The following is a 26,450-nucleotide window of genomic DNA, read 5'->3' as shown; positions in this document are numbered from 1 at the left end:
AGTACTGAAATTTATAGTATCAAGTGCGTGCAGCTCTCGCACGGAAGTACAGCTGTGACCTAAGAATTTAAGGATAATAACTACAAAAAAGAAAAAGTAAGAAAATGTTACTTTGAAATTAGAAAATAATGTACCAAATACTTTTTAAAATAAACTATACGCCTATTCAAGGAGCCTTTCTTCGGCGTTTCTTTTAAAGTATTACTTGGATAAGCGATTAATTTCGTGGTAATCAGAGCATAATCTTGTTGATTCCATCAGAATTAAAAGCTTTGGATGCAGTAACTCGTATAGGCGATTAAATTCGTGGTAATCAGTTAAAATTCAGGTGTGTGCAGGTGCTTATTCTACGCTCATCCCTAGATCGAAGAGCTCTCGCAGGCACGTACAGCTCTGACCTAAGGTTTTCAGGCCAATGACTGGAGTAAAATGACTTAAGGGCTACTTTAACACTGAGATGAAAGTCTCGCCTCTCAGCATGGGGGATGCAGGAGTTATAATAGTGGAATCCTGCAAAGGAGGTGGACTCCTTTGTTTATTCGTCTTTCTAGTCGAATAAACACACAGAACAGCAGCTTTACTAGCTGTAAATTCTGGGTAGAAAATGGCATGTGAAATACGTTATTCTACCATAATGAGTTTGCCAGCTCGGCTAAAGATTATAAACCCAGGGTACACAAAATGAAATGGTGTGTTTGTTTGAGGGTTATGGTGGGGGTGTTATTTGATAGTAAAGCACGTCAGTAATGGCCCCGCCTTTGCGTTGCGTCAGAGCGAGTTGTACATTTTCCTCAAAGGAAAAGAAAGATTCATTTCGCATCTGTTGTGTGACGTCAACGGATGTTACTTTACCTCCAAACGCGCTGAAAAGAAAAATACAGTGCTTTGATGTCTCGTTAATATCTTTGTTTTAAAAACATCGCTATAAACTGTACGTTGCCTCGAAAGTTTTTCTCCTTCACTAACTGGAGGTCTCAACAAGTGCAAGCAGGTGAAGAATTGTTCTGAGAACCTTAAAACTGACAAGGTTGAAAAATGAAAAGTCAATAATGAAGCAATATGAGTAAAAAATATTCGTGACACATTTACCTTTAGATGATAGTTTAGTTGAAAGGTATTCTTGTTTTCATAAGCACCATCCATTAAAATTAGAAAGGAAAAGTAATGAAAATGTAATAAATTCGGAAAACACTGTTTGCAAAGGAGTCCAAAACGAACAAAACCAGACGTAAAAAGATAAGCGGAGAAATGAAACAGATGGGATCGACTGCGGCTTAGAGGTCACCCAGACCAAATAAATTGAATTCCTTGCTTCTCAATGCAGAAAATGAACTAGTAGTCTCGTGCTGAATAGAATTTAATTAATAATTAAATAAGGATGACAAAGGAAAGCACTTTGTGGGTTCATCGACGGTTTCTCAGGTTCAGAGGAAACTATTAGCATAAATCATTTAAAAGACAAATCAACTGGAGCGAGACATAGGAAGTTGTACAGTGAGCTGGCGGTAGGTTTGATTGATGATAACATTAGTTCTCGGAACTTCCAAAGCACAAAAAAGCCCGTAAACAGGAAAGAAGCTAATCGTCAAATTCCGCTATCTTCTACGAAACCGCTGATTTTTGTAAGAAGCTTAGGACACGCGAAGCACACAAAGGACAGAGCGCCTGAGCATGGAAAACCCGACCTTGGCTGTTACTTCATCCGACGAACCGCACGCGACCGAAATACACTGTCCTTTTCATCTGGACGAAGAATGGTACGATTTGACATCTACGTATGTCACCAACGTCGTTTTGATCGTGATTAACTCCCTGACTGCTCTATCGGCCACCGCTGGTAATTCGTTGATCCTACTGGCAGTGTGGAAGACACCGGCGCTGCGAACACCTTCAAATACGCTACTCTGCTGCCTCGCGTTCTCCGATTTCTTGGTGGGTCTAGTCGTGCAACCGACAAACGCACTGGAAATCTTCTTCGAGATTCAACGAAATGAGCGAGCGTTCTGCGTGGCGGAAATTTTAACCACCGGTTCATTATCGTGGATTTGCGCAGGAGTGTCCTTCCTGGTCATAACCGCTATTTCGGTTGAGAGATATCTCGCAATAAAGCTGCACTTGAGATACGAAGAATTAGTCACAAATCGCCGCATCTTGATGGTCGTGTCAAGTTTCTGGCTTGTCTGTATATCCTTGATAATCGCTCGCTTCTCGGGAGCTTCGTACGACGCTCTTGTCATAATAATCGTAGTTATGGATGCCATGAGTATGGCCATTACAGTAGCAGCTTACTCAAAAATTTATCTTCAGGTAAATCTCTTTGTTTCTTTTTACCTTTAACAATTTTCAGTATTAAAATAAAACCCTTCCAAGATTTCTGTCAACACGGCTGGAGAGAACGCCTTAAAAAATCAGTAAAATCACCAAGATGAGTTTGAAAGCGAATTGTTGAAAACTGTAAAAGATATAGCTTCGCAAAGTCGCGGAATTACTGACGTTTGTATGATGAGGGGAAATTTCATCCCCAACACAATACAAATTCATTACAAACGTCAGTAAATTTTGCGAATTTATTGAGGCAATACCTTCGCTCTCTCATCACCTTTATACTTGGTAAGTTGAATAACTTTAAGACTCTCTTTCCCGCCAGCAGTGTCGATAGATATTTGGTTACTGCTTTTTATCAAAAGATGAAAAAAAAAAAAAAACCGTGGAAGGTTCTATTAACTTCTGCTAAGGGTAACGCACAATTTAAAAAAATGCGAACATGTAGTAAGAGAGAATATACTAATTCGCAGATCATTCTCAATCAAAAAAAAAAGATCTACACTGAAACACAACCAGGAGAAACCCAGCTCGATGTTTAAGAGAACCGCGGGGCGGGGGGGGGGGGTAGACTCCCTATGATGGCCTCTACAGGGAGGCACCGCCCGAAAGGGATACCTGTAGCTTTTTCAGGCTTCACGTTTATGAAAGGGTAGGGATTTCACTGGTTGAAGTGTATAAAAGGGTAGGGAATTCTGTTCATTTGGGACTGTAAAAGGGCAAACAGATGAATTTTGTGGCTTTAAAAAATGGAGAAAACGTTCTATTTTTGGGATTGAATTGATTCCTATTTAAAAGACAGTGCATTTACAGCAGTTAAAAGGGATGCAAAGTTTTAAACAAGGTATGTGAAAGGGGTACCATTTGTCAATACAAGGTATACGAAAGAAGTACCTTATTCGTGAAAATTGGTATGTAAAAGGGTAAGGGGTTGGATCTCGGGGCGGAGCCTCCCACGTAAACATTTATTGACTACCCCCCCGGGATAGAAATGCTTTTTACTGCGAAGATCTAATTCTGATGGCGAAAATTCATGTCACTCTCCTTTTGGAAAAAATAAATTCTGAATAGTAACACATACGATGGTTGTACCTATTTACATTGGAAAGCAATATATAGCTTATTTAAGGCTGAGCGGATCCGACTTTTTTTAAAGATGGTACTCGATCTAATTCTATCATCACATAGTCTCCATGGCTGTCAATATTTACTGTAAGAATGCTTTCCCGAGTCTGAATGGATATGGCCTTTTAAAATAGACATTTAAGCTTTCTTTTATTCCCCACTAGTCATAATGTCTACAGTTTTTAGGCTGTTGAATAATTAAATCCCACGTTACTTATTATAAGAAACTTAATGTGTCATTATAAAAAAAGAATGGAAATACAAGGCAGAACTTTTAGCCCAAGGGCAAATTCATCGACCACCTGCATGGCCTAATCCTCATAGTGCCAGCAGCATTCACAGTTATTTTACGAAACCTTCAACCAAAAAAAAGTGAAAAAAAGCGATAAAAAACAACAAAAGGGGTTTTCAAGGCGAAAAGTGGGAATATCACTCAAGTATTCCCGTTCCCTTACATGAACGAGTTAGCTGAATTACCCCATCCAAATCGCAACCGCGCTCCTTTTTTTCCCTGTTTTGAGTAATTGCGGTTCTCTTAAATTACTTGAAGTGAAATTTGAATAGAGTACACTTACAGCCTTTTTAAAATGGTTTCATAGGAAAGAAGAGTGTTGATTCAGAAAAATTTTCTGTCATGTAAATTCAATAGAGTCATGTTGGTTTTTACAAAGCGTACGTGTCTATTTGTAAGAGCAGATGTCGCGTTCTTTGAAACTTAATAATAGCAATCGTAATTTATACTATGGACTCCATAGTTGCTGTAAAATTCTGATAACTCGATTATACCAAAATGGCGCGTCGCTGGGCAACTCATTCCAGACGGGGGGATAAAGTGATATATAAAAGGGGAAGGGTAGGGGCCTCGGGGCAAAGTATCCCTGTATAATAAAAACTTCGTAAAGTCAGCTCCTCCCCTCATCCCCCACCATCATCCATCACCCTTCTACACCCAATCCCAGAGCACAGTCAGCGTAGAGGTCATGAGTTCGAATTTAATATTGTTTTATTTCTTTCATAACTGTGATGATCATTATCCTTTATATGATTTTGATAATTTTTTTGTTTCCAGATTCGTTTGCTGCAGAGCAAGACCAAAGACCAGCGCCACCTGAACCCGTCAGGGATCAACATAAACACTTTCAAACGCTCCGCAGTCACCATGCTATATGTGCTTGGTCTCTTTCTCGCCTGCTTCATTCCATTCTTATGCGCCCTTGTAGTAAAAATGCGTCGAGGTGGAGGCCCTCGATTGAACATCATCTACAACTTCACGGCCACCATCGTCTACCTGAACTCTTCTCTGAATCCATTCGTGTACTGCTTCCGTTTAAAGGACATTAGAATCGCTGTATTTAAAGTACTAGGTAGGAAGTACACCATTGACATGAACGGAGAGCAGGTTCCGGTATCGCGATCGCATTCCAATCAAAAGCTCAACAACCTCAAGTGCTCCAATCAGAATGTTTATATACCGCTGTCTACTGCGGATATTTCCAAAGCACCTGAAACTATTGTCTAGAGGAGTAGGGACGTAAGAAGAGAAATCGAGAACAAAGACCCAAGAGGACAAGTGGGTTCGCGAGAGAGAATGTACACTAAGCGCGCGAGTTCCATCAAAAGACAGGAAGGGATATAGGCAAAAGGAAATCTAGTCAGGATACGAAAGAGAACCGCGCGTTCGTGAAAAAGGAACGTGCAGTAAGAGGACGGGTTCTGGAAAGCTAGGAGGGGATGTAGGAAGAAGAGATATTTAGAAAGAAGACGCAAAAGGATAAGTAAGTTTGCGGAGAAAGAACGTGTACTAAAAACACGCGTCCTAGAAAAGAGATGAAGCAAAAAATTTAATAGCCTGCGAAAACATCTAGTCAGCAGACGAAAGAGAACTCGCGAGTTCATGAGAAAGACTGAACCGTGTTTCAAGCGCGTTCTAGAAAGCTAGGAAGGGATGTAAAAAGAAGAAAAAAGTAGTAACAAGACGCCAAAGGCGTTCGTGGGAAAGAACGTAAGCTTAAGAGCGCGCCTTCTCAAAAGCTAGGAAGAGGGACTGAATTTCCAATCAAAAAAATTGCACACGTGATAAAGAGTCTTGTGGGAGCGAAAATTGTACAAAAACAGCAATAATATGACCGGTAAATAGTCACCGTTAACTGATTAACAGTAGCACTTGTTATCAGTTGTGGACACGAATTGTAACAATAATGAATATACTGTAGTTGTAGACAATTAGCGACAAGCAACGCTGGTACATTAGAGAACTGTTCAATAAAAAGCAATATCAGCCAATGAAATGTATAGACACAAATTTAAGTTCTAAGAAGAAACAAACGTACTGTGTATAATGTGAAAAGTTTTAAAAATACGAGGCAAGACGTTAACTTGGGATATGGAAGGGATCAAGGGAAAGGGATCACTTTTACGAAGTCCATATAATTATGATTAACCCTTTAAACCCTAAGATCAAAATTTGAATTCTCATTTGTTGCCCCTATTTATTTCATACAGAAGTAGTGGGGAGAAGTGGATAAAGTATCAAGCACATTCATCTTGTGTGATCATGTCTGTGATTCTCATGACCACTCTGTTTTACAAAGCATTGATATTACAAGGAGAAATTTGATGCTGATCACTTTTAAGGCTAAAAGGGTTAAACCGTGATTTTAACGACTTAAATAGCAATTCTGTTAAATATATTTACTTCAGCAATAATTTGAATAACTTTTTAAAGACAAGAAGAAAAAAATTGGTGTATTCATTGATATTTATTTCACATGTAATTATTGGTGCATATGTTGTGGTTCAATTTTATCCTTGGTTTAAATTTTATTTTCCTTTGTTTCAAACTCATTATCGTACATTACCATACCCCAAAACATATAAACTAGAAAGAGAGCTGCGGAAATATAAGGTCTGTGAGGATGCGGTGCGGCATTCAGCGCTCGCGAATTGCACACAACTAGTTAGCGAAATGACAGACATCGTTGGATGTTACGTGTTTGCGTCCGTTTGCACACCCTGTTGCATGTTGTTGCGTGCTGTTGGTAGTTGGTGCGCAAAGTTTAAACCCGTCAAACGTGCTACGTGCAAAAGGACGCAACAACTCCCTGCGTCCGTCTGTACAGGGCTTCAAAGAGCTGTGGGGTATGTACAATCCTGGCCAAAAGGTTTTGGGACACAACCCCTTTTTGAAGTGTTTTTGAATGGAATTTGCAGCAAACGGGCAATACTTACTCATAAACGCGGCTTGGGGGGGGGGGGGGGGTCAACTTGAAATGCATTTTCTTCACCTGAAATACAGTGTCACAAACATTTTGACCAGGATTGTAGTTAAATGATACATACCGCTTATCATGTTGAGCGTGCCCCAATGAAGAAACCGCTGTTCAACAAACTCTCTGGCCCTTGCATGGTTCAAAGCTTCCGTCCATCCATTGTAAGCGTTCAGTAATGCCACGTGATCGCTCTTGCTACCATGCGTAAAGGCTTTCCGAGACTACAATGAAAAAATAATTTTAAAAATACACCAATGGAACCGGAAATCAATGATTTTGTTACAAATAGTGATGATGAGTGATGGGATTCATCTCGTGAAAAATCATGAGTCCCAGTCCAGAACCAATGAGTCCTGGTTCAAAAAACAACGAGTCCAAAATTGAAAATGATTTGGCCTTCATGTAACCAGACAGTTAATCTGAACAAGGACTCCAAAGCTCTGTATTACAGAATACTGAAATTTAAATATGGTCTTTCTATTTCAAAGCATAAAAAATGCTCAATGAAATATGCATCGTTAAACAACAGCCATAATAACTGCCACAGTAATTACACGAACAGATTATTTCTACAAAACAATTGTTCTGATCGATTGATCGATCTTTGCCTCCTACGGGACGCATGCCATGGATTATTTTGCGTCTTTGGGGATTTTTATGCGCCGGGGACGCAGGACGCAGAGGTAACAAAATCACTAGTGGGAAATGCGTTTGTTTTATAGAGGCGTTTTCCTAGCCTGAGAAAACAGCCGACATTTTGCGACGTCACCAGCGGTCTCCCCTCAAAATGACTGACGTCTGAGGAACCAGGGCCCAGTTGTTCGAAGGCCGATTAGCCGTTAAACCAGGGTTAAATTTAACCCGGGTTTCTTTTTCTTTCGTTCAAAAGCATCTTCTCGGATAATTTTCTCCATTTTCAAGTTCATCCAATCATCAACTTGTTGACAAAAAGAATTAATCTGAATTCACTTTTTAAGCTTTCATATCTGAATTTAGACTTTCTCAAAGTCGTTTCGCTCGCCCGCGCTACGCGGGGTAGTCAGCAGCGCGCGCGCATTGTTTTTCCCTCTCCCCAGCCTCCCTACGGCACAAATTCTCCAGACTGATCTCCATACATTCCCTTAAAGAATTAGTTAGAAGAATTTGATAAAAGATCAAGGCACTTTTCCTTTGGTGATCACTTTGTCAATTCTCACACCTTTTTTTCTTGATAATGCACTGATATTGTTAAGAGAAAATTGAGGCGGTAGACTGCGAGCGGAGGCAGTTCGTGCCTCTCAGGTCTCGCGCCTTCAGTCGCTCGCGTGGTCATTTTCGGGTCTCGCGCGTTTTCGCGCGACGGACTAAGAAAAAAGAGGAGCTGCTCGTTGTCTATCAAGGAGGTTTGACTGTGGTTAAGGTACCTGATCAGCCTGTAATCTGCAGTTAAGCGGCGTTACAAATGGATCTTTGTAACTGAGCCCTGCAGCTATTGTCAATATGGGGTCCAAACACCTGAAGATGGCGCCGTAAATTATCATTTTCGCTATCCTTGGTTCCACTGGTAAGTAAGCAAGATACTTTCCCAGGGCCGTTAGATCTTCCTGAGGAACAAACGAAAACAAGGCAATTATCGTTCTTACTGTTCAAAAATTTTTGCGGGCGACAAGAGGAGCCCACAATCCTGATCTCCAGGTTGTTATTACGCATGCGTCGCATGTATGTAGCCAGCATTCGTTTGGACACCCACTAAGAGTGAATAGAATGCACATAACGCAATTTGATCACGCACGTTTGGACCTTCGATCACTCGTAATCTAATCACACGTGTTTTGACCATCTGTCACGTGAAACTTACGCAAAGTACAGCATTGGAGCAAACCTTCGGCGGTTGTCGCCCGCACTCCGTAACCTTTGGTTATTATTAGTTGCTTGTATTAGTTGATAAAGATTTCAGACTTTTTCGTCGGTCTACTAAGCAATTTCCTTTTGAGACTGTCCATAATATTTATTTCACTATAGGAGTGATGGCCTGGGGTCAAAGTAAATAGGAAAAACTGTTTGAATGCAGAGGTACGCGCAACGCGCAAATCCGGCGCAAATAAAGCTGACTGGTTCCTCTTACCGGATCTCTGGTTATAGAGATGCTGTAGCCAGACGTCACTAGATGTGTGAAATGAAACAAAACTGCTGTGCCGTAGTGCCAGCCCTGCATTCAGTTTTGTTTGGGAAATTAAAGGGTTTTTACACGCACAACGACATGTTATGTTGTGTTAGAGCATAACCGCGTCACGCGAGGTTAAAACACGAGAATATTTTCATGGAATGGTATCTTTCTCTTGTACTTAGGATCGCAAGAAAACATAAATAGTAGCCGAAATTATGTTCAAGGCGGTAAAAGCTATTACCGTACACGCCACTTCCACATTTCCCCTAATGCACCTTCTTTGCACCCCCAAAATTTTGCATAAACATTGATTTCAATTTCTCTTGGGACAGCTGTAATACCGAGGAGAAATGAAAAACAAAGGTTATGCAAAATTTTGGCGAGCAAATAAGGTGCATTATAGGAAATGTGGAAGTGGCGTTTAACCTCGCAAGTCCTTGCTTCAGCGAACCTTGTCTTTCAGCGCGAAAGATAAGAAGCGCACGTGCCGCTGCGTCGAAGCATATCCATGGATTTAGTAATAGGTAGACCACGTGACAAAAGAGACGGCGGCGGGCGCAGATCTAAAACTTTCCTGAACAATGTCACAACAGCAAATTGGGCACCAAAAAGTTGCGCTAACTTCGCGCGCTTTTTTGCTCTCATTTGACGTTGCACTTTCTTTGATAAATCTGAATGTAATATACACGGTTGTCACATTTTAGGGTGACAGCTAAACAATTAGTTCTGAACCCGGGCTCATCACCTTCTCTAACTTACCTTGCAGGCTCGTGGATTCTTTTGTCTACAGTTTGATCCCTCACGGTTTCTTTTTTTCACGATATCAAGATTTTTTTCGGAATTTGGTGTGTCAAAATAAAAATAGAATGTTTTCAGAAAAAAAAATGGGTTTTTAATCTTCACGAAACCACGAATATAAAATGCTACGATTTTCTCTGACTATGAGGTCTTTGAGGAAACTTTGTTTCCATGGGCTTGTTGATTCTTTCCACGAGGTTTTACCTCAAATGTTGCCTTCTAGCAGAGGCCTCTTTTTCCTAGTATCCGGCGGGCAGGAGGAAAAGAGCCCACCGCATACCAGGGAAAAGAGGCCTCTGCTAGCAGGAAACGTCAAATGTAAAGCAGAAGCGATATTTACGGTTTAAAGCAGGGTTAAAAGTAAGAGGTTACAGGCATAGATACCTGATTATCCATTGCTCCAATCTCCTGTAGTTCTGATATTGCACTCTGAACTACAAACCAAACAAACAAAGCAGATCATTGGTGCGGCTGCAAATAATTTTTCTCTTTAGAAAGGACATTTGTCCCCACCAGATCACCGTTTTAGTCGAACAAACCAGGAAAGGTTGCCGGGAAAACATTTCATTGACATTTAATTACTTTAAGAACATGCAAATCTACAGCTTCATAGCTTGATAGTCTTGGGTACCGTAAATGGCCACTTAAAAGCCCAGGGCTTAAACATCTTCGTAAGGGGTTTTAAGAGGGCTTGTATCCGAGAGAGGTTATAACGGGAATAGAGCTGTAGCAGTGCTGATCAAAACACGTTTTGCATTACTGGTGTTTTAAGCTTCAGAACCTCATAATATATCAAATTCATTTCAATACATTTGGAGGGGGCTCATATCCGGGGGGAGCTTAGTATAGGGTGTATTTTTTTTTGTTTACAGGTAGATGGCCCTATAACCGAGGGTGGGGCAGCTTATAAGTGGGGGAGATTATTAGCGGAAGTTTACGGTATTTATCTGACCGGTCATAATGCCGAACAGAGCGGGAGAGATGGATAGGGGGAGCCTGTAAGCGTTGTTTTCAATACTTCCTTCCGGAATACCAGCTCCTGGTATACCCTATGATTGGTCGATTTTGACAGTTAACATCAACCATGTCGGTCGCTTGGCTTCGCGCACTCAGAAACGAACAAAAAAATATGGCGAGCCTGTGAAAGCCTCCTACAACCCACATTTTGACAATTAAACATCTGTCATTTTGACACGAAAAAAGGTGTTTCTGCAAGTGGGCGGGGACGTGGGGGGGGGGGGGGGGGAGAGGACTGTGGTATTTGTACAGATGCTTACAGGCTGTTCCCTTCTCTCTTCCCGCCGTTTTTCGCTCGCTAGCTTTAATTTTTCACTACTTGCCCGCTACTTTCACTCGTCTACACTGACCAACAGCCTGGCGAAGGCTAGTGATAATGCGTTCACTATAGCGAAACAAAGCACTTTCTAGTAGTTGTTATTAATAATAATAATTTAATATTTATATTGCGCAAAATACATGTAAATATGATCGATCATGATCTCTTTGATTTTATTACCATTGGTCGGAGATGGGGGGTCCAGAGCTTTAGACAGAAATTCCTGCACTTTACCTGACGGATCTGAACACTGAATCTGCAAGCGTAATAAAAAAAATCACGGCAGCAATTTAGTGAAAAATCTAGTTCACTGAGTTTTCACAGAAGAGGTCAGTACATTAAAAACTCTTTGATTTGAGGAATCAGACAGAATGCCGGCTTTGACAAAATCAAAACTTTTGAAGGTATGCGTAAAACCGGTATGTGTAATCATTTGAATAACAGCTTTCCTGTGGTATTGCTTATTACGCTGTACAAGGTGGTTCTAATTTCTGAGTCTGTGAATGAAATCTGAGAGTGTGACCATTCAAATGAAAGCTACTGAGCAGTACTTTCTTGTGGTACTGTTTATTATGTTGTACAAGGTGTGTCTCGTTTATGAGCCTGTGGACGAATAGCCCGCGAAAACAGCCCTGTTTTCGCAGGCTAGTCGACGAATCCTGAAGTTTGATCATTTAAATGAAAGCTACTAAGCAGTACTTTCCTGTGGTACTGTTCATTACGTTGTACATGGTGGTTCTAACTTTTGAGTCTGTGGATGAAATCCTTAAGTGTGACCATTCGAATGAAAGCTACTGAGCAGTACTTTCCTGTGGTAGTGTTTATCACGCTAAGCAAGGTCAGTGGTTCTAACTTTTGAGTCCTGTGTATGAAATCCGAAAATGTGAAAGCTTACTGATAAGTACTTTCCTGTAGTCTGTACAGATCAGCGAGGTGGTTAGAGTGTGAACGTTCAAATAAAAGCCTTTTTATTAAAATGAACTTCAGTTTACTACTACAAGAACTATAACATTATTGAAAGGCAATATATGATTGCTATTATTTACCTTTGTCTGTAGGACAATTTCTTCCAGTGAAATTCTCTGCATTTCAGCGGATTGGTAGGGGCCTGTAAAAACACAAATTCGCAACTCAACTTATTACTTCCAGGGCAAACCGCCTTTTGACTCAAAAAATTGAACCAAAAGAACAAAAATCTTAGGACAGATAAACTTAAAGTAGCAAGTTGTTACAAATTAAATAAATAATAAAACAGATAACAATTTAGACGTATAGCACATCCACTAACTGGTTCTTCGTCCCCCTGATTCCTGGTTGGACTGGAATTTGTAAATGTTGGTTTTTGAGGAGAGGGGAAAACCGGAGTACCCGGAGATAAATCTCTCGGAGCAAGGGAGAGAACCAACAACAAACTCAACCCACATATGGCGTCGACGCCGGGATTTGAACCCGGGTCACATTGATGGGAGGAGAGTGCTCTCACCAATGCCCCACCCTTGCTCCCCAAAATAACTTACTCATGTTTTGAAACTGTTCCTTAGAGAAGAGATTAAAGCAAAATCCTGGCTTGCATCTCCCAGCTCTGCCACGCCTCTGAACCACACTAGCTTGGGATGTCCAATTTGTTACCAAACAGGACACCTAACCAAAACAACAGATTGGTTAGCCTGTGTATCTACAAGGACTTTATTAACATAAGCATTAAAAGGCTCCTTTTCGCTTCCCTATGGCATTTTATGGCCTCTTATAACAGTTTTAAGTGATAATTTTTAGATTATTCCATAAATTTTGAAATCTGTACGCTGAAATTACCCGAAACCTAGACGACCCATCTTCTGGTCACTATCTGGAAAAACAGAACTAAAACCACGCGAAACGTTTACCAGTCCCCTTGTTCCTGATGCCAAAAAACAGTTAGGGCATTCGAAGAAGACAATTTTAGAACAAATGAAGTTGTTCTGCCCTCTCAACTAACTTTTCGCTTAGTACCCTCCCCTCTTCTTTCCCTTTTCTTCTCTGTTTTTTCCGTTTGCTGGGCATTTAACAGGCTTCATTTCCAAGGAAAAGTTCACATGGAAACCACGAGGATCGTGATATTACCGTATTTCCTCGAATAATAGCCGTCCCTCGAAAAATCACCCCTCTCGCCACCTTCTCTTCCTTTTATCCCCTCCCTGTCAAGTTGAAATAAAATGAGATCCAGCAAAATTGATCAGTGACGATTCAAGATCTGAAAATTAATCAAGGAACTAAAAAAAGCCCATGTTATTTGACTTCCAGAGAGCAATATTTGAAATAATCGACTCCGGCTATTATTCGAGGAAATACGGTATTTTGAAGGGAGCGCATTTTTATCTGGTCTGCTTAAATGAATTGAGCTCATTCAGGTATGGTTCGCAAGATCTCGCCCCCTCTTCCTGGAAGAAGTACATGGAAGGGTCATATCAGGTGCAAAAGTTGTCTATGAGTGTTAAAATTGGCGACGTCACAAGTGATACAAGGGACGAAGTTCCACATGGGCGATTATGGGAGGCCACACCTTGCTAGCTGCATCATACATCTGTTCTTTTTCATTGCCAGCGTTTATCACATAGACAACATCATCAATGGTTATAGATGTCTCTGCAATATTGGTGGCTAACACAATCTTGCGCACTCCAACGGATGGCCTGTGTAACAAAGTTCATCAAAACAGTCAATTGAAACAGAAACCACATTATCATTGGGAAGCCTGTGCACAAGCGGACAGAGGGCACTGTGGGTGTAGGGTGTAAGCTCAATGTAAATGTAAAAAAATCTAACCTTTCAAACACAGTTCTCTGGTTAAACATCGGTAGCATGGAATGAAGTGGTAAAACAAGAAACTGAGATTTCTGCAAAAAGGTGCAAGGGTAAATTATAAAGATATCTTTACGAGACTAACATATTAAAAATCCAGACCAAAAAGCGACTCACTTACATAAGAATCACTTATTTTGGATCCCAAAATGTCATGGACCAAACTGATTTCATCCCAGCCAGATAGAAAGCATAAAATAGCTCCCTGAAAAACAGACCATGTGTTAAGAAAGTCAGTAAATTTCAAGAGCCTCCATCACGGTAGTCTCCCTCGCAGCCGTTTTTAGTATCGTCACGCAACGCTCCTCCCCACGGGGGGGAGGAGCGTTGCGTGACGATACTAAAAACGGCTGCGAGGGAGACTACCATCACGGTTGTCTGGAACATTCATGCAGTCCCGGATCCAGACCTTGAGATAACGGGGGGAGGGGGGGGGGCGGTCATCCAGACTCTTAGATAAATGATATGCTCATATTAATTTTTCTAGCATTAAATAATGCTACACCTAGCTATATTTCTGATCTTTTCACCGAGCGCCAAACCAGCATCAGTTTACGAGTCAAACGCAGACTAGTTATTCCATGAGTAAATACAACAACTTATGGTCTTCATTCATTTCGATATCATGCCAGCAAACTATGGAACTTATTGCCGGATAATGTCCGTGTGTCTACTTCTCTTGCTGCCTTCAAAATTGCACTAAAGACTGTTCAACTGGATAATGAATGCTGTTCTTTTTGTGACCAATGTTAAATTCTCAAATTATCTGTACATACATGTACCTTTTTTTATCTAAAATATTTAATTCTTATCTTATGTAATTTTTATGTATCTATTTATTTCACCTATTGATGTACTTTCATTATTTTATAGATTTATTTTCTTCGCAGATATTTCCAATTTTGCTATCAACAAATTCGAAGTTAAATAAAGTATTTGATTGATGGATTTGATTCCCCATTGTTGTAGATACGTACTAGACTACGACCAGTCTCTCTTTTTCTTAGTCCGTCGGTCAAAACGCGCCAGACACGCAAATGAACACGTGCGTGACTGGAGGAGCAAGAGGCTTCTGACATCAGGCGTCTGACATCACACGTCTGACAACAGACAACAAACATCAGACGTCTGACATCAGACATCAGAAAAGAAACATCAGACATCTGACGTGTGACATCAGACGTCTGACATGAGATGTCAGACATCAAAAAACAAACATCAGACCTCTGACATCTGACATCAGACAAAAAACATCAGACACCTGACGAGTGACATCAGACGTCTGACATGAGACGTCAGACATCAAACAACAAACATCAGACGTCTGACATCAAACGTTGGACATCTGACAACAAACACCACACGTGTGGTATCAGATGTCTGACATCAGAAATCAGACAACAAACATCAGACGTTGAACAGACGTCTGAAAACAAACATCACACAACAAACATCAGACATCAGATATCAGATGTGTAACACCAGATGTCTGACATAAGACATCAGACGTCTGACATCCGACCACAAGAATCAGAAATCAGACGTCTGACACCCGACATCAGACGTCAAGCATCACGTCTGACAACAAACATCAGACGTCTGATGTTTGTTGTCTGATGTCAGATGTCTGATGTCACACGTCTGACATCAAAGAAACATCAAACGTCTGACAACAAACAACAAACATCAGAGAACAAGCACAAGACAACAGATATCAGAAAAGTGACATCAGACGTCTGAGAACAGACACCTGACATCAGACGTCTGATAACAGAACTTGACATCAGACATCTGATATCAAACACCTGAAATCAGACGTCTGACAACAGATGTCTGACATCGGACATCTGAAATCAGATGTGTGACAACAGACACCCTACATCAGACATCTGAAAACAGACACCTAACATCAGACGTCTGATGACAGAACCTGACATCAGACGTCTGATATCAAACACCTGAAATCAGACGTCTGACAACAGACATCTGAAATCAGACATGATATCAGACATCAAACATCCGACAGCTGAAATCAGACATCTGACAACAGAGACCTGACACCAGACGTCTGAAAACAGACAGCTGACATCAGACGTCTGATATCAAACACCTGAAATCAGACGTGTGACAACAAACACCTGACATCAGACGTCTGATGACAGAACCTGACATCAGATGTCTGATATCAAACACATGAAATCAGACGTCTGATAACAGACATCTTAAATCAGACATCTGATATCAGACGTCTGACATCCGACATCTGAAATCAGACGTCTGACAACAGACACTTTACATCAGATGCCTGAAACGAGACACCTGACATCAGACGTCTGATATCAGACACCTGAAATCAGATGTCTGAAATCAGACACCTGACATCAGACATCTGATAACAAAACCTGAGATCAGATAACTGATATCAAATACCTGAAATCAGACGTCTGAAAACAGACGCCTGAAATAAGACACCTGAAATCAGATGTCTGACATCAGACATCTGAAATCAGATGTCTGACAACAGACACCTGACATCAGACGTCTGATATCAGACGCCTGAGATCAGACGACTGATGCCAGACATCTGAAATCAGACGTCTGAGAGCAGACACCTGACATCAGACGTCTGATAACAGAACCTGACATCAGACGTCTGATATCAAACACCTGAAATCAGACATCTGACAACAGACTTCTGACGTCAGACATCTGATATGACACCTGAAATCAGACGTCTGAGAACAGACACCTGACGTCTGATTACAGAACCTGACATCAAACGTCTAATATCAGACACCTGGAATCAGATGTCTGATAACAGATACTGATATCAAATTTCTGAAATCAGACACCTGACATCAGACGTCTGATATCAGACACCTGACATCGGACGTCTGATAACAAAACCTGATATCAGACGTCTGAGATCAGGCATGTGAAATCAGACACCTGACATCAGACGTCTGATAACAGAACCTGACATCAAACGTCTTATATGAAAAACCTGAAATCAGACGTCTGACAACAAACTTCTGAAATCAGACACCTGACATCAGACGTCTTATATCAGACACCTGACATCAGACGTCTGATAACAGAACCTGACATCAGACGTCTCAGATCAGACAGCTAACATAAGACAACAGAGGAATCATATGAGAAGTCTGAAATCAGACATCAGAGAACAAACATCAGACTTTTCACATCAGGCGTCTGACATCAGACATCAGACGTTAGACATCCGACAACAAATAATGAGATGTCTGATATTAGATGTCTGACATTAGACAACAGGCGTGTGACATTAGACGTCTGACATCAGACAGACAACAAACATCAGACATCTCACATTGGGCGTCTGATATGAGACATCAGACATTAGAGATCTGATGTCTGACCTCAGATGTCTGACATCAGACAACAGACGTCTGATATTAGAGACATGAGAAAACAGACATCTGACATCAGATATTAGATAACAAAAATAACAGATGTCTGACATCAGACGTCGGACATCAGATGTCTGACAACAAACATCAGACATCTGATAGTTGTTGTCTGATGTCAGATGCCTGACAACAAACATCAGTTGTCTGACATAATCAGACGTCTAATATCAGATGTCTGACATCAGACGTCTGACATTAGACAACAGATGTGTAATATTAGATGTCCGACATCAGATGTCTTACATCAGATGTGACGTTTGTTGTCTGATGTCAGACATTTGACATCAAACAAACATCGGACGTCTGACAACAAACAAACATCGTGTCGGACCCGAAATGGGGTTCCTGTGGTGCGTGTGTGACGTAAGCCGAACCGGTCAGGACCGGTTTTGGCACTAGAACACGAGGAGAAAAAGAGAGCGAGCGATCTTGTGAGTACGAGCGAGTTTATCAAACGAGAAACGAATAAATTTTGTTGAAATCATCGCAACAAAAGGTGGCGACCCTGCCAGGACACCTGTGATTCGAGAAAGTAACAGCGAGCGGCGAGAAGTGAGCGACGAGAGGAATTTTACATGTAAACACAGCGAAGAAACACCGAAGTCAACAACATGAGCGCCGAAGGCGAAATCAAAACAATGCAGGAGAAGATTCAAGGTAAACTGAAAATGCTTGAATTTACAGCGGGAGATACAGCGAAAGTAATCGAGACCGGAGACCTGAAGACAATTGAGAGGCATGGAAGCGCATTGGAGCACGTTATTGACAAAACACATCAGCTCAAATTGGAAGTTCAGGAGTTGCGTATTGAAAGTGGGAATGACCCTGTAGAGGTCAGACTTTGGACCGAAACTTTAGAAAGCCAAATCAGTAAATTTGAGGGAATTCTTAAAGAAGTGGAATATGTAGCTGCCGGTATTAGATCAATCGAAGAGGAAAAACGCGAGGAAGAGAAACGGAAACGGAATTTGGAGGAAAAGATCCAGCTTGAAAAGGCTAAACACGAAGCGCGAGCGAGTCTTGAGAAAACGGCGAAGGCATCCACGGAGGAATCTGGGAATTTGAGCAGTGTCGGAGCGAAATTGCCAAAACTGGAGATAACTAAATTTCAAGGGACTTTCCTGGATTAGATGAGGTTTTGGAATCAATTCGAAACTGAAATCGACAAGGCTAAACTAACTCAAGTTGCTAAGTTTTCTTACCTGAAGGAGTTACTAGTATCCAGTGTCCGCGCGTCCATTGACGGACTCCCTTTCACGACGGAGGGTTACGAAAGGGCCAAAGCTATATTGAAAACCAAGTATGGTAAACCCAGTGAGGTAGCAAACGCACATATGCAATGCATAATTGGATTATCCACAGTTTATGGTGGACACCCAGCAAAAATCCATGATTTCTACGAGAAGCTAACAAGTCACATACAAGTGCTAGAGACCATGGGCAAGGTTAACGAAATAGGAGGGTTTGTGCGTGCGACGCTTGATAAATTACCTGGAATCAGAGCGGATCTGGTACGTCTAGACGATAACTGGCAAGAGTGGGGATTTGCAGAGCTAATCGAATCCCTGAGGAAGTGGTGTGACCGTAACCCTATTGTCAGCGAAAACCTTAAACCTGAACCGCCAAAGCCTGACCTGCGAAGTCGTTATCCTCCGAACCGTGACCCGCGAAATCGCTTCCAAGCAAGGAAAAATCCTGCTTACCAGACCAAAGATGAGAGTGCGAAGGTGGGGCGTAACTGCATCTATTGTAATGGCGAGGATCACAGCTCCACCCAGTGCAAGAAAGTCCCTGGCTTGCACCAGCGCAGGCAGATCTTGAGTGACAAGAAACTATGCTTCAACTGTACAGGAACAAGACATCAAGCACGGGAGTGCCACAGCAAGTACACTTGTCAACATTGCGGTGGCAGACATCACACGTCTATTTGTGACAGGCTGCCTAGCAACAGTCAAATGATGTTGGCAACTGGTGAGGGTTCTGTTATTTATCCGGTGGTAGTGGTGTTCGTCGATGGGATCAAATGCAGAGCATTACTAGACACAGGTGCGGGTAGTTCTTATGCGTCAGCGGCTCTGATTGAACGGCTTAACAAGCGACCAACTCATATCGAACATAGACAGATTGACATGATGCTTTGCTCAACAGTTCAAAAGGTACAAGGGTATTCAGTAACGGTTAAAAGTGTTGATGGGAAGTTTGAGATGATGACGAAGATCAATAAGGTGGACAAGGGTGTTCTACTCACAGTCCCAAATCCGAATTATGGAGAACTGATCAGCAAGTATCGTCACCTGCAGGGAGTGGTCATGGATGACGATGACAAGAAGAGTGAGTTACCCATTCATGTAATACTCGGCGCCAGCGAGTACTCAAGGATCAAAACTGAGACGAAACCTAGAATTGGTCAGCCGTCTGAGCCCATTGCTGAGTTCACTATGCTGGGGTGGACGATGATGTCCACAGGGAGAGAAGCCGCGCTATCCAACGTTTATTTGACGAAAACATCGGCAGCGGACTACGAACAACTCTGCTCTTTAGATGTTTTAGGACTCGCAGATAGACCAGAAGCAGACCAGCAAAACGTGTTTGCCGAATTCTCTGAGCAACTGAACCGAAGTGACGAAGGTTGGTACGAATCGGGTTTGCTATGGAAGCCGGGTCACGATCACCTGCAATCGAACGAACGCGGAAGTATCAGGAGACTACAAGGTCTAGTGAGGAAGTTGCAGAGAGAGCCTGGTCTGATAGACAAGTACGATGAGATCATCCAAGAGCAACTCACTGAAGGGATAGTTGAGAGAGTTGTAGACGAGCCAAACGAGAGAGTATTTTACATCCCTCACAAACCTGTGAAAAAGGAAACTGCCGTGACCACAAAACTCAGAATTGTATTTGACGCATCGGCTAAGCCAAGTGAAGATAGTCCGTCGTTAAACGAGTGCTTAGAAACGGGGCCTCCCTTGCAGAATCTGTTGTGGAACGTTCTTGTGCGAAATCGCCTAAAGCCAGTAGCCTTAGCAGCTGACATCAAACAAGCCTTCTTACAAGTACGCATAAGACCTGAAGACCGGGATGCACTACGTTTCCACTTTCTCAAGAACGAGGACCCTTCAGTTATTGAAGCCTTGAGATTCACGCGAGCGCTCTTCGGGTTGGTCCAGTCGCCATTCTTGTTGGCGGGAACACTAAAGTTGCACTTGCAAAGCCTAAGAGAGAAATACCAAGTGGAGGTAGACGAGATCTTGAGGAGTCTATACGTTGATGACGTCATCACGGGGGGCAACACCAAAGAAGAGGTTCAGGACCTGAAGAAGACGATCATATCAGTGTTTGGGGATGCTCAGTTTACCATGCACAAGTGGAACTCCAACGAGCCTCAGCTAGAGAGTGAGAATGTTGTTCCGGTGCACGAGCCTCAGCTAGACGGTGAGAATGGGGTGCCTGTTGATGAACAGCAGAGTTACGCAAAGCAACAGTTGGGAGTTAAGGAAGGTGAATCCAAGATATTAGGTTTGCCGTGGAACAAGAGAGAGGACACAATTGCAGTGACTTTCCCTGAGGAACCTGTTGATAACACTAAGAGAGGAATGCTACGATTCTTAGCTGCGGTGTACGACCCGCTTGTTGTAGCGTCGCCCACAACATTAGTGGGAAAGCTTCTATACCGCGAAGTATGCGACAGTCGACTACCGTGGGATGAGAAACTGTCAGACAGAATTGGACAAGAGTGGCTGAAGTTTGTGAGGAGCCTCCCCAACAAGGTTGAAGTACTGCGGAGCATACCAAGGTTCAAGGAGCCGATCGAAGGAGTCCAGTTGCATGTATTCGGTGACACAAGTGGAGTTGGTACATCAGCGGCCGTCTATGCAGTGATTACGCAAGCCTCCGGGGTGAGCAAGGGCTTAATGGCAGCAAAGTCAAGATTAGCAAAGAAGAATCTTACAATTCCAAGATTGGAACTTGTGTCCGCTCACATGGCCGCTAACCTGGTGGAGAACGTGAGAGTCGCACTTGAAGGATATCCAATCAAGTCAGTCCATGGGTGGAGTGACAGTACTGTCGCACTCCACTGGATCAAGGGGGGAGGTACTTACAAACAGTTTGTGGCCAACAGAGTCCGCAAGATCAACGACAAAGATTACATTGAATGGAGACATGTCGACTCCAAACACAACCCAGCCGACATAGGAAGCAGAGGCTGCAAGGCAGATCAGCTGTGTAATGTGTGGTTGCCGGGACCACAATGGTTGTCCAAGCCAGAGGAGTGGCCGGGAGACGTAGTGACAGAGCCTAATAAAGAAACGGAAGCAGAAGCTAAGCTTACTAAGGAGGTGTTTGCAGTGGCAGTGGAGGCGAGGGACGACTTCGATGAAGTGCTGGAAAGGCATACCTTCTGGCGAACGATCAGAATCAGTGCATGGGTCATGAGATTCCTTCAAAATTGCCGGAGCAAGAAGTGGAACCGAGTAAGCGGACCCTTGACAACAGCTGAGACGGAGATACAGGTCAAGTGGTGGATAAGGCGGGAGCAGCAGAGACACAGTGTAACAGACAAGTTTCTGGAAGACTAAGAAAGGCTCAACCTTCAGAAGAATGACCAAGGAATCTATGTGTGCAGAGGAAGAATTCAAGGACATTATCCGGTGTATTTGCCACCCAGGGTAGTCTTATCAGAAAAAATGGTGCAAGACGCCCACATCTTGACGCTACACGGGGGAGTCGGCCTAACGATGGCGCATGTGAGACAAGAGTATTGGATTCCCCGTCTCCGGCAACTGGCGAAGAACGTGGTTAACCACTGCTATGGGTGTAAGAAGTTCCATGTGACAAAGCTCCAAAATCCACCGCCTGGAAACTTACCAGTGGATCGTACAGAGGGGACATTTCCGTTCCAAGTAGTAGGGGTGGACTACGCCGGGCCCATAACTTACAAGATTTCGAAGAAGAAAGAAGGCAAGGCATACATTTTACTGTTCGCATGCAGTCTAACGAGAGCGGTCCATTTAGAGTTACTAACTGACCAGACCACTGCTGGTTTCATCAGGTGTTTGAAACATTTCATTGCGAGACGGGGGAGGCCTACGAAGATTTATTCGGACAATGGAAGAAGTTTTGTGGCTGCATTCAGGTGGCTCAAGAGTGTTATGAGGGAGGAGAAATTGCAAGACTATCTGGCCCACCACAACATCCTTTGGCAGTTTAACCTCGCCAGAGCCCCATGGTGGGGGGGTCAATTTGAACGGTTGGTTGGAGTTGTGAAACAGTCATTTTACAAATCTATGGGACGAGCGTACCTGACATTCGGAGAGCTTGAAGAAGTTGTGCTTGAGGTGGAGGTGGCCGTCAATAACCGCCCGTTATCCTATGTTGAAGATGATGTTGAACTTCCGGTGCTAACGCCAAACGTCATGATGCACGGGCTACCTAACCTCCTGCCAGAGGAGGATGCAGAGTCAGTGGAGGATGTGGAGCTACGTAAGAGGACAAGATACCTCCGTCGCTGCAAGGACATTCTGTGGTCAAGGTGGACTACAGAATACATCAGAAGTTTGAGGGAGAGACACAATCTCAAACACAAGACCAAGGTGCTGACACTGAAAGTTGGAGATGTGGTGCTAATTCAGAGTGAGGAGCGCAACCGTGGAAAGTGGAACATTGGAGTTGTAGTGAAACTCATCAAGGGGCGTGACGGCGTCGTCCGAGCAGCGAGGTTGAGAGCGGGGAAGTCCTACTTGGAGCGAGCAATCCAACAGCTATGTCCAATGGAGCTGTCGTGCGGCGTACGGGACACACAGTTGAGAAATTCGGTGCAGCTTAATCCTCGAGCCAGAGAGTTCGCCCCTAGGCGGGCTGCTGTAGCTGCGGCGAAGCGGATCAGAGAGATTGCAGAGCAAGAGAACAAGTGAACAGACCCAGGGACGAGTGGGGTCATGAACTGTTAGAACTGTTAAATCTGTTAGAACTGTTAAATCTGTTAGAACTGTTAAGCCCATGGAGCTGTATGTTCGATTTGCTCCTCTTGCGAGAACTGATTCAGTGACTTGCGGAGTCACGAACTATTAGAACTCTTTAAAACTGTTGCTGTTATATAAGCATGGAGCTGTGTGATTATATTTGCTCCACTTGCGTGTATCAAATAGGGGGAGAGTGTCGGACCCGAAATGGGGTTCCTGTGGTGCGTGTGTGACGTAAGCCGAACCGGTCAGGACCGGTTTTGGCACTAGAACACGAGGAGAAAAAGAGAGCGAGCGATCTTGTGAGTACGAGCGAGTTTATCAAACGAGAAACGAATAAATTTTGTTGAAATCATCGCAACAATCGGATGTCTGACATCAGACAACAGACACAAGACATCAGATATCAGACATGTGACATCAGACATCTGACATCAGACGTCTCACATTAAACAACAAACATCAGAAATCAGGTGTCTGCAATCAGAAAATAAACATCAGACATCAGATGTCTGAGAACAAACATCAGACATCTAACATCAGACAACAAACACAAGACACCAGATATCAGATGTATGACATTAGACATTTGACCCAAGACATAAGACATCTGACGTCTGAAATCAAACAACAAACATCAGATGTGTGACATCAGACAACAGCTTAGCAGCTCGTGCCTGCGTGCACTCCCCTCACTAAACCTGAAGAAAAAGAGAAACTGCTCACAGTTTAGATGCGTATCTAAATGAACGTAAACCGTGAGTTGTTGTCTTAACAGAGGGAGCAATAAGTTTGTTTGATTCCCGCAGATTGTGTGTCATAGTCCTTACTTGATGCAATCCAGCTAGACATCTTGGCATTGCGCCAATATGGATAGCCCTAAAAACTATGGTTAACATGTCCTTTGCACCTGGTACTATATAAATCGCTACAAATAATACCGTTTAAAGGTCCTGTTAGTCTAGAGATTTGCAAAGGTGGTTCCTTAAATACTGGAAAATTATCAGAACATTAATCAAGAAAAATGCCTACCATCGCTTATGACAAGTGCCATCTTTAGGGAAATTTTGGTGCTTTGGATCTTCGTTCTCTTTAAGGAGTTGATCGCTTGCGACAGGTGATCACACATGGAGGTTCAACCAAAGTTACAGGGCAGATACATGATTTTTCTTAGGTGGGGGTGCAACACTAAGAAATGGTGTAACTGACTGTCGACGTAAACACATTTTAATACAGAATACAAGTTGTATAAGAAAGCCACAGGTCATCTCATGGGGAGAGGGGTTGCGCACTCCCTGCACCCTCCCCCTAAGTCCGCCCCTGGGTAATTAGTTTATAATTTTATAATAACTCTTACCTCCTGGTAATTCCTGCAGACATGTAGAATTACTTCACTGATAAGCTCAGCATCTGCCTCGGGACTTTCAATATCATTTTGAACCTGTTAGGAAGTAAATACGTTTGATAGCTACTTACCGGCCATGAATCTAGAGGGAAAATCACAACTATAAGTTCTGTTGACAGCAATTACTTGACAGATTGATATTTTTGTTTTATCTTTCAATATCAAAAAAGTGTTAAAGATAGGCTTTAATATTTATATTTGGAAATGCAATCAACACCCCAGCTCCAGAAATATTCCAACTTAATGAAAAGTAACAAAAGAATAATCTGAATGTTCTGACTACAAACCTCTAAAAATAGGAAGAAAGAAATTTTTAAAATAACAACAATAATTGTAAGCAAATTGATTTTGATTTATTTTCCTAACATTAATTTACGGTGAATAATATTTAAAATCTCTCTCACTCTCAATCGTGATTAAAAGAAAAAAAAGAAAAATCCTCTCAACTTTTGTTTCGAAAAAATACTGAAAAAATAATTTAATGCCAATGTACTCCCTGCTAATAATAAGTTGCCTAATTTTCAACTAGAGAATAGACTGTGAGGTAGCCAGGTGATTAATAGTACCTTGATAATGGAAAGCCTGCTGTTTATGCACCCTGGCAAGAGTTGTCATAAGTCCTGGGCTGGGGTGTTGAGATAAAACACTGTTAAATTGAAAGTTTGAGGAGGGGGGGAGGGAGAAGGGGGCAAGAGACCCCCTAGTAAAAGAAAAAATCAGAAGTAACCTTCAGAGCCCCGTTGTTCAAATTCTGGATAGCACTATTCAATGCATAAATCACTATCCAGTGGATATGTATTAGGCATACTAATTCCATTATCCACTGGGTAGAGATTTATCCAGTGAATAACGTTATCCATTTTTTGAACAACTAAGGCCAGCTCAAAAAAACTATACAGGTGCAGATGTAGACAGAATGGGATCTACAGATAGGGGATTCAAAGCGAAGTCAGAAGGTTAACATACCATAACAGCAAAGGCAGCAAAAACACCACTTAGAGAGTACATTCATGTTCTCTCAATCTTAGTTGTATTATTGTTCTGACTTGCACAATATTTATCAATATTTATTGTATGCGAACCCTCCTAGAGTTTAATACTCCAGGAACAGGTAGATGCAGTGATACACCGCTGGCATAAAAATGTACCACTAAGAGTGATGCTCACACAGGGTTGTTGTTTTGCTATCAAACCTATTGTTTTTAGACGTTCTTATGGCTTTTGCCATTGTACAACTTTCATTCTCTACATGCAGTTATGCAAGGAAAAAAGGGACATGAGAAGATTGGAACATGCAACTATTAGTAATATATACGTTACAGGTCAAATTGATTTCAGGTTAAAAACATTTCACCTAGGTTGATTCCCTATTTCCTTTATCTCCTAGGGCTAGGGGATGAAGAAAATTGACAAACAACTCAAAATAGAGGTTACATGAAAATTAACCTTAAATCAAATTTTACCTGTAACATATACCTGCAACACAATGGTAAGCAAAGTGATAGTAATACAAAATCAATAATGAGGGGTGGCAATGCAGTACAATATTATTGGTATTATTGGTGTTGAAAAACTGTATGATTCGTGACAACAGAAGGCCTGACAAAATTTAACAGGTTTTTGTAATCAAAAATCTTAAAGACTGTAATAAATTTATTTTAAATGGTTATATAGCTTCATGACAGAAACGTGAAACATGCAGACATTTCATTGGGTGTAAACATAGTCACAACTATTTTGATAATAATAATTTATATCTACACTGTAGTAAAAAGGCTGAATAAAAAGTGTAAAAGAAACAAAAC

General features: G+C 42.1%; 2 protein-coding genes across 2 annotated transcripts in view; one reads left to right on the top strand and one right to left on the bottom strand.

Moving 5' to 3' along the window:
• Nucleotides 1–26,450, bottom strand: part of LOC140930273 (uncharacterized) — a 42,288-nt gene that overhangs the window by 8,026 nt on the left and 7,812 nt on the right. Inside the window, exons 9-18 of the mRNA XM_073379950.1 lie at nucleotides 24,598–24,681; nucleotides 13,956–14,039; nucleotides 13,799–13,869; nucleotides 13,536–13,665; nucleotides 12,514–12,637; nucleotides 12,043–12,104; nucleotides 11,177–11,252; nucleotides 10,045–10,094; nucleotides 8,120–8,299; nucleotides 6,787–6,937 (exon numbers count right to left, since the gene is read on the bottom strand). Of these exons, the coding sequence (XP_073236051.1) occupies nucleotides 6,787–6,937; nucleotides 8,120–8,299; nucleotides 10,045–10,094; nucleotides 11,177–11,252; nucleotides 12,043–12,104; nucleotides 12,514–12,637; nucleotides 13,536–13,665; nucleotides 13,799–13,869; nucleotides 13,956–14,039; nucleotides 24,598–24,681 (1,012 nt within the window). The remainder of the gene's footprint in view (nucleotides 1–6,786; nucleotides 6,938–8,119; nucleotides 8,300–10,044; nucleotides 10,095–11,176; nucleotides 11,253–12,042; nucleotides 12,105–12,513; nucleotides 12,638–13,535; nucleotides 13,666–13,798; nucleotides 13,870–13,955; nucleotides 14,040–24,597; nucleotides 24,682–26,450) is intronic.
• LOC140930270 (adrenocorticotropic hormone receptor-like) lies at nucleotides 1,272–6,136 on the top strand. Its single transcript, XM_073379947.1, has 2 exons — nucleotides 1,272–2,307; nucleotides 4,517–6,136. Exons 1-2 carry the CDS (start codon nucleotides 1,672–1,674, stop codon nucleotides 4,964–4,966), a joined length of 1,086 nt encoding a protein of 361 aa, XP_073236048.1. The 5' UTR covers nucleotides 1,272–1,671; the 3' UTR covers nucleotides 4,967–6,136.

This window comes from Porites lutea, chromosome 3 (assembly GCF_958299795.1).
Source record: "Porites lutea chromosome 3, jaPorLute2.1, whole genome shotgun sequence".
Classification (NCBI taxonomy): Eukaryota; Metazoa; Cnidaria; class Anthozoa; order Scleractinia; family Poritidae; genus Porites; species Porites lutea.
This window is presented reverse-complemented; position numbering and strand designations above follow the sequence as displayed.

Bases quoted from the DNA above. Each gene is read 5' to 3' on its own strand.
- LOC140930270 (XM_073379947.1), top strand. From the start codon at position 1,672: ATGGAAAACCCGACCTTGGCTGTTACTTCATCCGACGAACCGCACGCG. The intron at 2,308-4,516 runs GTAAATCTCTTT...TTTTGTTTCCAG, and splicing joins ACTCAAAAATTTATCTTCAG to ATTCGTTTGCTGCAGAGCAA.